This window comes from Lagopus muta, chromosome 13 (assembly GCF_023343835.1).
Source record: "Lagopus muta isolate bLagMut1 chromosome 13, bLagMut1 primary, whole genome shotgun sequence".
Classification (NCBI taxonomy): Eukaryota; Metazoa; Chordata; class Aves; order Galliformes; family Phasianidae; genus Lagopus; species Lagopus muta.
This window is the reverse complement of record NC_064445.1, coordinates 10,706,690-10,722,984: the sequence shown is the minus strand read 5'-3', so window position 1 is coordinate 10,722,984 and position 16,295 is coordinate 10,706,690. Positions and strand designations below refer to the sequence as shown.

General features: G+C 44.4%; 1 protein-coding gene across 1 annotated transcript in view; it reads right to left on the bottom strand.

Moving 5' to 3' along the window:
* Positions 1 to 12,820: 12,820 nt before the first annotated feature.
* The window catches only part of LOC125699787 (gamma-aminobutyric acid receptor subunit gamma-4), a 34,464-nt gene continuing 30,989 nt past the window's right edge, over positions 12,821 to 16,295 (bottom strand). Inside the window, exon 9 of the mRNA XM_048959681.1 lies at positions 12,821 to 16,278. Coding sequence (XP_048815638.1) covers positions 15,979 to 16,278 — 300 coding nt within the window. The 3' untranslated portion in view covers positions 12,821 to 15,978. The remainder of the gene's footprint in view (positions 16,279 to 16,295) is intronic.

Here is a 16,295-nt window from a genome sequence, read left to right as displayed (position 1 = left end):
AGTGACAGCAGAACTGTCTGGCCAACCCCAAAAGGATTATTAGAAAGGCCAGACCAGGTTTGGCTGTGATGGAAGACAAGGTTATACATACCTTCCGTGAGTGCCCCAGTCCCTGTTACCAAGCCCTTCAGCAGGATCCTGCAGCCTTTTGTGTCTTTTAAGGAGCCATTCTGCTCTGCTGAGCAGGGAGCAGCTCCCATGTGGACTACACCTCAGCAGTCTTAATTCCCCTGCTTATAAGTAAGATGTTTTCCCTTGACTGCCATATCCCAGTAACATCTACGTGTCAAGCTGTGATCTCTATGGCCTGTGAATCATCGCTGATAATGGCGATCCTGCTGGCTGACTCCGACTTCTGCCATCTGTGCAGCACCAGGAATTCACACCACACCTAGCTCTTCTCTCACTGGGATCTATGTACAATTCTGGGGCTCTGGCAGGAGTCTGGATAGATTTTGCCTTTCTCTTTTAATACATACAGGGCAAGCAGACAGTAGGAACATGTTTTGGTGCTACCACCAAAAGTTGGGTATCCATCCTTACTGGAGGTAGAGCTTTTGAAGAAAGTAAGGCTGTTTTATACAGATGTGCTTTGCTCAGGCTCTCTGTCTTTTGAAAGGACAAATGAGAAAAAACAGGAGATGCAGAGCTGCCTTGTTCGATTCTTCTTGATGCCTGAGGGATGCCCTGCTGGGCAGCAGGAGGTACAGCTCACCTTCCTATGCCTGAAAGGTATTCCTGCTCTCCTGACCCAGCGCGAGGGAAGCTTAGCCTCTCCCTTCCTCTTCTTTCACATTCATGCCTTCTCCTGGCATTGGGACCAGTTTAGGTCTGAATTTTCTCCTCTTTTACTCTCAGAACTCTTCACTGCCTGTCCCACGTCTCCAGCAAAAAGAGGAAACTTTGGCTATACTTTGGGCTTCAATATCTCCTCCTGTTCCTCCATCAGCGCCATCAGCATCTGGACCTCCATCCCTGGGATTTTTTCCTGCTTGTTACAGAGCTCATGTAAGTCCTCTGCTCTACTGTCTTCTTTTCCATTGCCATTGCATCACCCTTTTTCAGAATGAAAACAACATTAAAAACTCTGGAGCTTAGCTGTAGTAATAGGCACCAGCTAAATCTTGTGGTTGAGAAACCGAAGCCTGTGCATTTGCTGGGAACAAAAGGTGACAGTGGAAGAACTAGCTGGGTGGTGAGGTATCTTGAGTCCTCTGCTTGTCTCTGCTGCATCTGTCTGGTGTAGCTGACGGTGTGTCGTTTAGTCGCTCTGTGTCTTCCCTACAGCCAGGATAACAACACCTTGTGGGGGTGAGAGTAGATGTTCGTTGGCATTTGTCATCTGTTCGGCTGCAAGCACCCAAGGGAGGCCTATAAATAAGTGAGGGGCTGTGATTCAGCAGTCACTGGAGGAGCAGCAGCTGCCACCGTGTCCATTTCTTGATCTCAAAAGCCTAACATTTCTTTTTTTTTGTCTTCTTCTTTTTCTTTTGCATTAAATTTGCAAGAGCCCCCATACACTAGTGGAGCAGGGGGAGGTGATCTCCTGTGCCTCCATGGAGGATGGTGTGGAAGCAACTGCTGCAGGAATGACACAGCCCATGAAACTGATAGCAGGCTCCACCACACCATCCTCATTCCTTATTGATGCACACCTGTTTTCATGTTTCTTTCTTCTGTTTGCTTGGGTGAGTTTTCCTGATGTCTGTTATGAATGGGAGGAGAGCACACTAGAAGAAGCTGTTGAGGTCAGGACTGGGGAGAAGCAACAAGGTATCTGAATGGGCTTTGGAGATTTGCAGCACTTTTCCATCTAGAATTAATGTAATGGGTCTAACATGAGACACTGATCTGAACAAAATCACAACTGTGTACACCTCGAGGCTCTGAGCATCATAACGGCAGCCTGGATTTAGGTTCTGATTGCTGCGTTCAGCTTTGCTTATGTAATTCACCTAATGCTTTGGAACATTACTGGCAGTTTTGCTTTTTAAGCCTGTGTGGGCCTGCGTCTGCTGGGACATGCTGAAGTAAAGGTCCTTTCCTGTGCTTACATCTGGGAGAAAAGTGTCTGTGTATGACCTTCCAACAGCTACAGCATCAGCTCTGCTCTGAGTGGCATTTTATGGGCTGTTCTCTGCTGAAATAATCTTAGTGAAGGCCTTGGCTTTTTCTCCATTTGGGAGGATATATGTCCTTTTATTGTCCCAGCAAGTAAACACCTCCAAAATCTGACGACGTCAAGTTTGCTGAGCAGAGTTGTCCATTTTCCCAGTGATGGTGGGAAGAAGCCTCATAGGACAGCAGGAAAGGGAATCAGTTGGCCCAGAGGAAAGTGGCTAGTAACACTGAGAGCAGGCATGAGATCTGCAATGTCTTAGCTGATCCTGGTGATCCTCTGCACTGATCCATGCACGACAGCACCAAGCTCTGCCACTGACTTTAAAAGATGCTGGCTATCAGTCCAACGATGAGTTTACACACTGGTGAATGAAGATGTTTTCTGTCCTCTAGATGAGAATGTGGGGAAGCAGCTGCAGAGGCATTACACAGACTTCTTGCTGAAGCACAGCCATCATGGAGGGAAAGGCTGTCATCCAGGTCATTCTGTGGCTTTCACCCTTTCTAATGAACCCTTGTTCCTGTGACCACTCAGCCCTTCTGCTTTCAATTCAGCAAATTACAAAAGAACTAAAAAGCAAAGAGGAGGAGAAAAAGACAGAATGATATATTTTTGTGCGCACTCTCCCTCTCCCTCTTCATTCCTTTGAGCCATTTTTAACCTAAGCTAATTCAGCTGGAAATATTAATAACCCTATAAGGACGCCACTTCCTTGTAATGAAGTGTAAAGGTCACTTCTGCTCAAATCACACAACTCTTTCATTTTGTTCTCTGCGAGGAACAGCTCCTCTCTTTAATTATTCAGTTTGCTTTTATATTGCAGTCGCTGCTCTCTTGTCTCTAATCTCTGACACTTTCCCATTACGCAAGTCCCCGGGAGGCTGGGCCAAGAGACCTGCTGGGTCACACCAAGCACCCTGCTGCTGCGAGCAGACCTGGGGACCTGCTCTGGGGGAGGAAAGAGCGACTGAAGTGGAGAAAGAGGGATGATTCTTGGTTTTCAGAGTTGTTTCTTTGATGCTATGGGTCAACTGGTATTTCTTCAAGGTTTAGGCATTGTAAAATATGTTAATTACTGGTGGAGTTAAATCCTTACTTGTGAAGGGGAACTTGACGTGATGAGAAGTTGGGCTGGAAGGAAGTTGGGGTCCCCAGCATTCACCCTCTGGATGGGAGGTTTGGGGTTGGGAAGTGACCTCTGGCCACTGATTGACAACTGAGGAATGTAGTTCCCCGACAGCCTTGTGCTACAAATATGAGGACTCCTAGGGCAGGCCATGGGAGTCACTAGCACAAAGATAAGTGATGGATTTGGTGAATTCCAATCTCTTGAAATGATTTTAGGCTCACATGCAGACAGGTACCCAGCAGAAGCCTGGGAAATAGGGCCAGCAGGCTCAGGCCACAGTCTCCCATTGCTCCCAGGCAGGCTTTGGTTTAGTAGTCCCTTGGGGTTCTTCTATCCTCTGTGCTGGTGCCTGGTGAGTCTTTCCAAGAAAGCCTCAGCAGCCAAACCAAGTAGAATCATAGAATGGCTTGGGTTGGAAAGGACCTCAAAGATCATCTAGTTCCAAACTCCTGCTAGGGCTGCCAACCACTAGATGAAGTGCTAGGTTAGGCTGCCCAGGGCCCCATCCTGCCTGGCCTTGAGCACCTCCAGAGATGGGGCATCCACAACCTCTCTGGCACATGTTCCCTGCTTCCCTCCCATGTGGGCAGGTCTCATCACCCTCCAACCTAGGATGCTGTTAATGTAACTAGAGGGTAGTGGGGCCCTGGTTGGGGTGGTCCTTTCTCCTCGTTGCTGGGCCTTTTCTTTCCTATGGCTGCAGCAGTGAGCCTAAGACCACAGGCAGAGAAGGAAGAGGCTACATTGGAATCTGTGAGGCCCTCTGAAATCTTCAGGGGCTGGGAAGGGCTATTTCAGTGTCTGATATTATTCCTTTGTACGAATTATTACTATAGCATCCTAAATAATTAATAACCATAAATAATTGCATGAACTCAAGAGACGAAGAACCAATTTTTTGATGGCTGTAACCCTTCTCTCCATCCAGAACTCCTCTGTGGTGTTTTGTCTCCCTGAATGGAATGTTTAAATGATTTGAGCAGTGTGGGGTTTCCTCCATTTCCTTGTGGGATTCTTCATTCTCTGGTCTAATTATAACACGATAGTAGCTGTTAATGCTCGCAAACAAACACAGGTCTGCGGTAGCTGCAACATGAGTTAAGGTTTATATAATCATGTGAAGAATTGAGAGCTTTCTTCTGTGTGCTGCATTAATCTTTTAAAAGGAGCCTGACTGATGGTTTTTGTGTGTGTGTGTGGCTGTTTTCTTTTCCCTCCCTCCCCATGGAGTCCAGCTGTTGCTGGCAGTATGCGGTGCGCTCAGCACCAGCCAAGTCATTGCTACAGCTAAAAGGATTTCTCTAGTCTCGTGTTCACATTAATCTGGTGAGGGTTGGCTAGAGTGCCAAATCCTGGACAGTGCTGGTAGTGGAAGGGCATACTGGGACCTTTGAGGAGAACCTGTGAAGGGTTGGCTTATTGATGGTAAGATGCACTTCATGGCCAAAGAAGTGTGATACTGAAATAACAGAACTGGCATGATTGTCTTCGAAGTATAGCTGGCAGCTGAGGCACAGAGGTATGAAGCAGCACTGTCATAGCCACATGGGAAACGTGATGAAAAACAGCACTGGGAGTTGAGATGTCCTCTTCTAAGCTGTGCTGGTTCCAGGTTTTTGCACTCCCATTGCCCCCCTTGAACATGCCGTGATAACAGTGATAATGATAATAGTAACATCATAGTTAACTCGATCTACCAATCTAACCTTTCTTCTATCAGTACATTCTTTCTGATGTTTCCTGAACATTTGGCTTTAACAGCTTCCATCTTTGATGCAACTTGTTGCAGAGGAAAACCATTGTCCATGGCTAAGTTTTTCATCAGTGTACTCCATCCTCCTCCCCTGCCTTGCAGGCCATTAGAATCAGCAATCTGCAGAAGCATATAAACCAGACCAGGGCACAGTTTGCTTTGTGTGAAGTCCTACAAATGTATCTTAGTTCCACCTGTATCTCTCTAAAAATCTGAGCTTAAGCATGCACCATTCTTTTATTCAAAACCCCACGGTTCAAAGGCTGTGACTTTTCAGAGACGGGAAAGAAACAAACAACTGTGAATTTTTAGGTGAAAACACAGAAATATTTGACAGTGGTTTTGCAGGTGTGATTTCTCTGCTGAATCCAGGATGAGCTTTGGATTTCACTATGTGAAGTTTGACACCTTTGATCCCACCCCCCTACCAAGCTCACAGGCATGGCCTGCGGTAACAAAATTCAGGGATATCAGACAGTCCCAGAAGAGATAAGCAAACATTATCAGGAATAGTACGCTGACACTGGGGGATGAGACTGAAAAATTGTGCGGGAACTATTAGCTGGAATGGAGGAAATGTCACTTTCCAGAGTCATCAATAAAGCAAATCCAGTCTTCTGACTGAAGATGTGAGCTGTTTTATAATGAAGACATTGGGATTAGAAACAGAAACTGAGAAAACAAGGAGACTTCCTTAGGCCTATAGGTAGCAATGCTCTGGGTAATTCATCTCCTAAACCTGTTTGTTTGAAAGCATCTCTGCTGAAATTGATACGGCAAGTACTCCTATGGTAACCGTATGCTATGGTGCCTTCTGGCCCCAGCCAGAGGCACTGCAATTAAGGAAACAAATGCTGTCTTTTTCTCTTGGTCTTGCTTAATACTCCAGATGTCTGGTGCAGTAGTTTCTTGCTCTTTGGTGGATGGTCTTTGCTGCACAGTGACAGTCTGCACCTCTGTGGAAATGCTAAGCTCTGGCACGCAGGGGCTTTGTGAATCTGTCTGTAACCTGAGGGAACAGATGGCAAGCCCTGACAAATGCATGCTGTCCCCCCCTTCCCTGCTCCTTTCTGCTGCAAACAGAGGCCTTAAAAAGGATTGATGGGGCTAACAACAACCTCATCTAGGATAACTCTTTGGGGGATTAATGACTAGTCGCTGGGGAAAGGTTTAATGGTCCAAAGAGATCAGCAGTCTCAAGCCAGTTTATTAATCAGCTGAAGCTAAGGCAGTTATAGCTTAGCAGCTAAGCTCAAGAAGGGGCAGAGGGGCAGCTCTGAGCCATTTCCACACAAAAACAAACCAACAAAGCAAAGAGATCCCTAGTGCAAAAGCTCACTTATGGTGAGGCTGGCTACCCACCCAGCTTTGCCTCCAGCTGTGGCCACTAGCAGTGGCCAGTAAGATGGCATCCCCATGCAGCGGCCTGGGCAGTTGGGAACTGCTATTGGGAGAGGAAATTTATTCCTAACATCTTGTTCAGAGATCAGGTTTCTGCCCTGAAGCATGAACACTGAGGTTCTTATTATTTTTATCACAGCAAGTCAAAGTACGGAAGTTATTCTTATTCATACAAACGTCTAATCCTACTCTGATTCCTCCTGAGCTGTTGCATTTGCTTTGATTACTTTTCCCAGTTACAGCTAAAATAAATTTGGCAATATAATAATCTGCCTTTACAGTGCAGCAGTTGCTGGGATGAAAAGAAAAGGCACTGAGCAGGTCCTGCTAAGGACTGTGTCCTGGCTCTGGCTGTGCCAGAGAAGTTAGATGCTGTCAGTATGGAGGAAGGGGTAAGTGCAATGCCTGGACTACCTAACATTAATGCCTGAATCTTATATTTGCTCTTCAGTTTAGAGTTTCTGTGAGAAATTTAGGTGCCTTCAATCAGGTTTCCTGAACACAGCGTATGAATTAAGAGAGCTGCTCAGGGGGCACAGTGTGGACCTGTGCTCCTGCTCCCAGGTACCAGAGGTCCTGGAGGAATTGTCAGACGCCTCTGTGTAGAGGTATGTGCTAAGAGTTGCTGCCTTCTTCTCAACAGGAGTCTGGGAGGTGTCACAGCATGCTGGTATGTGCAGCCTGGGGTCAGAATGCTCTTTCTTCAAAGCGCGATCCGCATGCTTCATCCTCATAGAGTTTGTTTTAGGCAGCCCACAAAAAGTTTGATCTTCTAAAGAGCAGACTGGCTTTGCCCTGGAATCTGATCACGGTAAGAAACTGTCTCTCTTCTGACACATTTTTAGATGACCGAACGTTTACATTATTTTTGGATTTTTCGTTTTTATTGCTCTTCTTGCTTGACCCAAAGTCATGAACTACACGAGAGAGCAAATACTTTATCTGCTGCTACCAGATGCCTTCCTGGGTAAAATGACTGCTAAACACATACTTTGCTTTTCCTGTAAATTCAGGTGTCAGCCATATGCATCTCTGTTCCCTTGAGACCCTTGCTGAACCACTCTTGTTTCCCTCACTGTAAGGCTCCTGGAGTGCCTGGCACAGTGGCTGGCCTGCAGTAGTGAAACCCAGCATGCTCTATACAGTCCAGTGCAATCATCATGTACAACTACAGGTCTCTCCGGTGATCTAAATACTTGGCATTTTGTAGAGTCACTAGGACAAGCTCTTCCCTGGAGATGAGCCCAGACAATCAGCAGGTGAAAGCTACTTCTGCAAGAGATAGTTGGTGACAAAAAGTGTGTGTTTGTGCTGTGGGGTACTTCTGGAACAATCAGGGAGAGCAACCTCCTGTGTCTTGTGATGGCATCAGAGCATCCTCAGAGGAGGTACACTGGTGCTGCCCTTAAAGTAGTCTTTAGTTCCTTGGGAGATGACAAGTTCAGTGAGGAAACCATGTTGGAAATATGATGAACTGTATTTCAGCCTGCCAAGTTTTTTCCTATTTTAAACATATGGACTGATGCTGAATTTAAATTCAAGTCCTAAGTACTGTACAAACGTTGGCTATGTATAGTCCACATAGAATGGTGACTCTGTAACCCCTGAAACCAGTGACATGTATTAATGACTTATCTCAAGTCTCTGCGGCAAACATTTCAGTGTCTTCAGCCAGGGAGATGGGGGTTACTTTGTGAATATCAATACAGATCAAATAAAACTTATCTCAAGGACGAATGTGTTTGTTCTGAAAAGTTGGCCAAAGGAATTAGATGTGTTTCTTTAAAACATATCAGCCCAGAGTAAGTTTTTATCTTCTCTTTTGATCAGTAAATGTTGGTGATCAAGCCAAAATTTGAAATATGAGGTAAATAGCAAAAAATACTGAAAACAAAGAACACCGTGCAGTTTGCACAGTTGGATCTGAAGATCTGTTCTGTAGACATCAGTCTATTTTTCTTTCATTTGATTTCATGCATGTGTAGTCACTCTGGCTTATTTTGCATTGATCACAAGGGCTCTTGTGTTCTCTTTGCTGTATCCACTTTTGCATTTTTTGTTTGTTTCTTTGTCTGCTGGTCAGTATGGCAGGTGTTTTGGGAAAGGGATCTTTATTTTATTTCATGCACTTGGCATAAGTGGGCCAATCAAACTCAGAAGAACATATGCGAGGTGGGTAAGTAGAGAGATACATTATATGTGATCACTTTTTTCTTTTGTTATTTATGTAAAATTAAAGACTGTCTACCTATATTTTAAAAATCCTCTTTCCTCCTCTGGACTAAAGTGGTTTATGCCTTCAGAAGGAATGTGTACCGTCTGGTTCCAGGCTGCATGGAATGATGCTGGGGCTATCAGCAGTGCTGGAAAGGGAAAGGGAAAGGAGAGAAGATGATGATTCTAGAAGTTTCCCTGTCTGTTATTTTACTTTTTTGCTTTGTATTCTCTAGATGGTTTAGGGAGAGATGCTCTTTCCTAATTTGCTGCCAGATGAATAACTTGAAAACAGAATATTGAGAAATCATGAGAAATGTTTGAGAAATGTCTGAATAAGCTCAGCATGTTTCTCTATTGGGCTGTTAGGTTTATGTACTGCAATGAACAAAGAGGGCATGCAGGCACTTTGAGTTGGTTCCACAAGAGTTGTGTGCTTTGTTTTGATTTTTAGTTTAGTACCGGCTTGGCCAAATCACTTGCACTTGGGATTACTCACAAATGTAGACAGGTAGCATTGCACATGCTCCTTTTTTGAGGTGTGACAGTTCTAGCTCACTAAATTCTGCAGCTTTTTGTTCTTGCACTTTGTCTTGGCTTTCTTCCCTGAGATGTTGATCCCTGTTGGATGCTATTCAGGGCTGGCTGAAGTGCTATGATAGAGTTATTGGTGAAGGACATTTACACAGAGCAACAATAGATCTCTATTATGGCAAAGACAGGTTACAGTCTGAATGCCTGAAATGGTGTCATAAGAATTTCTTTGAACAGACCTGATGTGTTTCTCCAGGAAGAGTGATATATGCAAAGAAGATAGTATTATGTTGTCTGCTGGGAATTTTTGCTTCCAACTTGTTTCTGGTCAGATAGTGATGGTGAATGAAAACACCAAGAAAAGTAGAATATTGTGAGGGGAATGTCTCTGTTTCACCTTGTGAAAGAGGAAGTGTGTGAGAAGATTGCCTTTGGAGTTTGGTCAGGGTCAGCAACACATAAGAGACACAAACCAGAAATGCTGCAGACTGATGAAGGGCAGGAAATCTATGGCAACAGAATAAAAGTCTTTTTCTAGCAGCTGTGAAACACAAGTCACTACTTTGTTTTGTTCTGGAGTCCGTGACTGGGCTTGAAAGAGCATGCTGACACTCATAGGCGCACTCTCTTGTTCACTGTAGTTGTTTCTTTTGGAGCCCTACAGCCCTGTTATCACATACCTATCAGCCAGAAACTTTAGCCAGGGTCACCCATCCTCTGCCCACTGCATTTCACACCATGTGCAACTTACATTATTGCTTTTTTCCCTTGCTCCTGCACAGCTGGTGGTACCTCTTAGACCTGCTGACCGTATGAGTCCAGCAAAGGGTCATCTGGTAGCTGGAGAGGTGCTGCAGTGTTATTCATCAGCTAAGGTAAGAGCATTCTCTCACAGTTAACCAGGTGGTTCTGTCAGTTGACACCAAAGTTGTGTGCCTTGACATGTGCTGTCCTGTGTCTTGGTTTAGAAGGCAGTCAAGAGACCTGAGTTCTTTCAAATAAATGGCTCAGCTTGGAGCACTGTGGTTTGATGTTCCTAAAGCTGCTAATCCAAATTAACAGCTTTTCTGAGTCCATTTTATACCACTCTATAACAGCCCAAGTGGGCTTTAAAGTGAATGGAAATGACCCCATGGAGAGCCCTCTCTGGAGATGTTGCTATGCCGACCTGCTTACAGCAGCTATTAAAGTTTCAGTTGCTCTCTCCCATCCTGCAGTGCTGTTACTGTCATATATGCTCAGATGGTGCCAGAATAGTGTCTCAGATGGCTGGGGCCTGGTCTCAATTATTTGCTTTTCTGGAAGACATGGGGAAAAGGGGGAAAAAATGGTAAGAATGGTACTATCATGTCAGGCAATAATATAAAGAATCTGCAGCAGTAGCAGGAAAAAAAAAATAGCTGCACAAATCTGAGATTCTTCTGGAAAGGAAAGAGAGAAGAGAGAAGAGAGAAGAGAGAAGAGAGAAGAGAGAAGAGAGAAGAGAGAAGAGAGAAGAGAGAAGAGAGAAGAGAGAAGAGAAGAGAAGAGAAGAGAAGAGAAGAGAAGAGAAGAGAAGAGAAGAGAAGAGAAGAGAAGAGAAGAGAAGAGAAGAGAAGAGAAGAGAAGAGAAGAGAAGAGAAGAGAAGAGAAGAGAAGTCAATTTTCTTTCCCCACAACTCTTTCAAAAAACTTTTTTTTTCCTAAACATACCTCTGCATTGAAGGTCTGCGGGCAATAAGGCATTTTTCCTGTTTTTCTCACCTAGTCTGATGGGAACACCAAGCACCTACCATGTTATATCCACTGCCAGTTCAGGGGGTACATCCTGCTGCTAATGGGCTGTCAGAGGTTGTGCTATGCTGTCAAGCTGACACCCCTTCTCCAAAAGGAGTTTCTCTTGCTGGAGAGGTCACACAGCCTCTCTCAGTTGACAGAGAGCAGCAGGGGCAACAAGTTTAGAGTATGGCAGCAGTCATCTGGATGGCAGCGTCCACCCCAAGCCCCTGCCATGATGGCAGAAGCAGAAGTGCTTCTGTCACACTCCCTGTGCTGTAGCACAGAGCTTGCAAAAATTTTGGCCATGCTCATTCTACTTAAATTCTATCTTCCCAGAACCCATAAATCTGAGGCATTAGGAGGAAGACATGAATATATTCTAGCAATATAAAAAGTAACGACTTAATATAGCTTTTTCTCCCCCCTTCATTCACAATCTCATGTTTTTAACATTTTGGCAACTGTCAAATCTTGAAGGGCTATAATGTGCGCTAGAGGGAGAGAAGAGAGATTTTCCCTTTCTAGGATGGTGTGAACTGAGCCTGCAGAGAGCTTCTCCCCTCCTTCTAGATCAGTGCTTAAGCCCAGAGGCGAGTAATGACCATGTGCCTGCCTGCTGCGCTGTTCTAGGCTTGGGCAGAGACGTGGCACATTTCAACAGAAAGAGGAGAACGTCTTATTTTATCAGTAGCCTCCCTTTGTATGAGGAATCTGGCACAAAGAGGAGAAAGAATCCCAAATAAGAAAGGCCATGAACCGCGGGGCCCTCTGGCCCATGTGCTGGGGCAGCCCGGGATGTGCTGGCAGCCCAGCCTTGCTCAGAAAGCATCACAGTCCCTCACCACAACCTGAGTAAAAATAACAACACCTCCTGTTAGCAATCGAAAGGTAGGAAAAAAGAAAAGAATAAAAAAGTGCATGAGAAGCACAGTGATTTTATAGTTTGAGCGCTGGCAGCAGCTCCGCGGCCTAATGGTTTCCATGACGATGGGGAGGCCCTGCTGCAGCCCTGCTCTGCGCGTGGGAGAAACCATCCTGGGGATGGAAAAAAGCACACTAATGTATTGGGAAAACCCCAGGACTGGTGTGGGACAGGAAGAAAGGTGGAAAACATGACCCCAGAGAAAATTAAAGGAAGAGAGGGAATAATATAATGGCACGTGTAGGCTGCGTCCTCTTGGAGGCAGGGTCCCTCCCTCAGCCTCCCTTCGTGCTGTGGGGAGGACGTGTCTGCACTGATAGGTGTCCCCTTGGCAAGTTCATAAAGTCCAGATGGGATGTCTTAAATGGTGTAGACAGTGCCATTGGAGACAGAGAGTCCATTCTGTTGTTTATTATCTATAATATGTAGCATCCCAAAATCTCAATGAATGACAAACCCTAGTGTGCTAGGCTCCATACAAATACACAATAACAGAGTCCCTGCCCTGAAGAGCTTACAGTCTAAAAATGGTCCCTTATCTGTTATAATTTGCAGAGAAAGGAATTGGAGAAAGAGAAATGAGAAATCAACTTTTTTTTTTTTATCCTGACTTGTTTCATCTTCTAAACAAAAACCACCATACATAAATGCTGAGATCATCATTTTCAGTCCCCATCATTAGCCAGATGTTCTTGGGCTGTGTACCCTGGAGCGAGCTAGTCAGACTGGTGAAAAGGCAACAGCTGTCCCAGGCTGAAAGATGCTGCAATATGAAAAAGGCACTCCAGCTTGATGGCAGAAACTACAGAATGCAGAGGAAGGCGGGTGGTTGAAGCAGTTTTGGGAAGGAAGCAGTGGGGCTTGGCTCCCCATGCCTGCTCAAATACAGCCACGAATTCAGGCTGCTGATGTTCTCTGTGCCCCATATTCCCTGCACCTGGTTTTAGGAAATGGAAGCTTTGCAAAGTAATTTAAATATATATATATATATATATATATGTATCTGTCTTTTCTTGGCTTTCCTTTTATGAGAAACTGTCGAAGCTTACTTAAAAACATACTTGAATTTGTGCATGTCTTGATTTATTGAGCTATTTATGATGGGCATAGATTTCCCTATGCCAAAAAGCCCCCTCCTCCTCCTTACCCAGCCTAAGTAATCAGTTTCCTTGTGCTCCAGCCCACACTGGGCTATTTTCCTCGATCAAATTCTCCATCACTGGTTAAATAACTGAGGTGTGTGTTGGCTTTGTCTTTTTTTGGTGTGAAATGATATAGTCAGTATAGTCTACTTTGCCCAAGTCCCTATCATCCTCTGAGTTCACTTGTACACTGTGCTTCTCTCCTGACTTACTTATTCTGTTAGACGTCTAATTTCAATATGCTGCTGCTCTCAGGGCTGAAACCTTTACTCTGGTGTCCATGATGACCATCTTCATCTATCAAGGCTCCCAAGTGCTCTGAAGCTGCAATGACTTTGAGATATTTGAACTCTTTTGGGCAAGGATAATTAATTTTCTTGTCCAGCAGTCTTGGATGCTTCCCTTCCAGGTACTGCTGCCTGTGTTCCCCACAGCCTACATTGCTTGCATACCTTTTATGCTACCATTTTGTTAATGATCATACTTGGCATGGGCCCTGGCTTGCCACCAGGGTGTCCCCTTCCACACACACACACTAGCAGCTATCTTCTGACATCTGGAGACATGCTTCATTCAGAGTCTGTCACACGAGCCAATTTTAATCTAAGATGCTCTTTCCTGTTGAGATCACAGGTCCCTATCTAATTCAGCTCCCTGTCTGAGTAGAGTTGAGTCATAGAAGCTTTTTCTATTGCTACATCTAATAGTACTTTGCTATCAGGAGCAGAACATCAACCTGCTTGGCTGGGAGTTGGCACTGTCACCCAGCAGCCCTCCTTGTCTGGAAGTTGTTTTGATTCTTTTCTTAGACTTCTCCCTCTCTGTGTCTCTCTCTAAAACATTAATTTCCTCTAATTAGAGCCTCCTTAACAATTCTTTTTCCCCTCTCCTCAGTTAATTTCCTCTAATTAGAACCTCCTTAATAATTCTTTTGCTAAATCAATTTCCTTAGTTAGAACCACCCGCCATAATTTCTTTCCCTCCTTTCAGAAGCTGTCAGAGTAGCTAAGCAAATTATGCTTCTGGGTAACCTTTATCTCTTACTTGGTATTTTAAAAGAACTGTAACAGGTTAGACAGGCACAATTTCCCCTTCCAGAGCTATGCTGGTCTGACCCCATTAGGTTATACTTAGCTGAGTGTTGTACTATTGTATACTTAATTAGGCACTCTAGCTGTTTCTCTGGAACCAAGGTAAAGCTGTATTTATGAATGAATTAAACATGACACTTCATTATTCAGATCAGATTTAACAGTGTCAAAATCCATCTTTAAACCAGATCAAATTGCTCTCTAAGAATATATAAAACCTCCTACCCATTAGCTGTCCGAAGAGCCAACCATTCCTAACTTTTCTCTGCAATCATGCCAGCTTTTTTTCTCATGATGAGCCTTTTAGGTAGCAATTTGTCTAATACACGCTGTTCTTAAAAAGATTGGTTCTGTTTGTAATTTACAGAGTAAGCAAACATTAGTGGCACACTACCTTTCACAGTCATGCTGTGGTCCATCTCAGCAGCTGGTATAAATGGGGAGACCTGAATTTATACCTTAGACCTGAATTTGCCTTTCTATATCATGCAGTTTCTTTCCAGCTGAGACTATGTTTTGCATTTCTCTAGTTCTTTTCTTTAGGTTTGTTGAAGAATCCCACTGTAGTGGACCAGGGTCCTGCAAAGCAGCCATCTCTGTGTCTGATCTGTAAGAGAGCTACCAAGGAGCACTTGCTACCTTTTCTCATTTTGGGAAGGAAAGGGGTAGAGATTGGTGACAAGTGGAAGGATTCATTCAGTTTTAACAAAGTCTGTTTTTTAATTTAAATATTAATTTAAAAAAAAAAAAGGAAGGAAACATTTGAGCTGCAGGAACTTGCTCTCCCACTACCAGCAAGTGCAGCACTTGTAGCTGATAGTGTTCCTTTCTCTAATACTTATTTTTAAGTTAGCATCAACTACCATGCACAGATCTGATGGTTTCAACAAGTGTCCTTGTAAATGAGAGCACTACCCTGCTACCACGTATGATAGAATAGGGCCCCGATCACACGAGACAAGCCAGACATCTACTGCTCTATGGATTCATGGGACTGCTTCTAGTCTTCACAGCACAAGGACTTTTCTACCTGTTTTGGCTATGCTCAATATAAGCTGTGTTTACTGCTCAAAGTATTGATTGTAAATTGAGCGTCAACACAAGCACTGAAAAGCCTGCTCCAGTAAAGCAGATGGGCCTTCTAAAACTTGTGAGGCGCTTTTCACCACCACCTAAAGAAAAATGCCTCCCTGGGTGAGTGCCTTTGATGCCACTTGATACAACAAGTGAAGTGATGCATTAGGAATGCTCCACAGATATGCTACAAGGAGCTGGTGGAGGCTTGTGGCTACTCCATCCTTGTCTGTGCCACTCTCGGTTTTTAGGCAGGTTCAAAACATTCCAATCAAGTACAGCTACTTTGGGAAACCTGTACTATCACCTTCTTTCACTATTCTTTCTTTGTGACCTCTCCAAGCCCTCAGCACTCCACAAAGTCTATTCTGGTGTAGGTGGTACAGAAGTTGTAAAGTACATTTTATTTTCTTTGCAGATGTAGTAACTACACAGAATACTCCATTTGCAATCACTTCTCATGGAATTTTGGGGTAGGTACGCATGGAAAAATGAAGCATTAAGGTTTTTGTTCTTGACAAAATCCCTAACGGTTTAGATGGGAATAGGGATTTTGGGGCAATCTTACAAGGAACCAAATGCTGGTGGTGCTGGAGAAAGGGTTTTGGGGAAGGGAAGGTTCTCTAAAAAGATAGGTTTGGAGGTTTAAAAAAAAAAAGTTTAAAAAAAAAAAAGAAAAAAAAGCTGTCTGGTTCTTCTTAGAAGAGATGAGAGAGTTGGAAGAAGGTTGGAATGTTCAGAGCGACAATCAACTAAACAGAAGAGACACTGTTCTCTCTATGCTCCTTGAAGAGTTCATCTTTTTGGCCTCCAGTCCATTCCAGCTGAGGAAGAATGGCTAGAGATAGAGATAGGCAATCCAGTAGACGATATTGAAGAGCAGGAAGGCAGTGGGGAAGAAGACACGGGAGTAGGAGTCCAGGCGGGAGATATGAATGCGGACCCTCCCCTCCCGCCACATCCCTGTCTGACAGTCCTCAATGCAGCAGAAGAACCTCTCACATTCCTTTCCTTCCAGGCATGGAGAGCCAGGGTCATCATCGTCATCCTCCTCTATCTCTGGAGGCCAGTGCATGATGCTGTTGATGTTGATGTTGATAGCAGTAAAGGATGGCATCACCTGTGCGCCAGCAGGTGGCTGTAATGAGGAAGGGT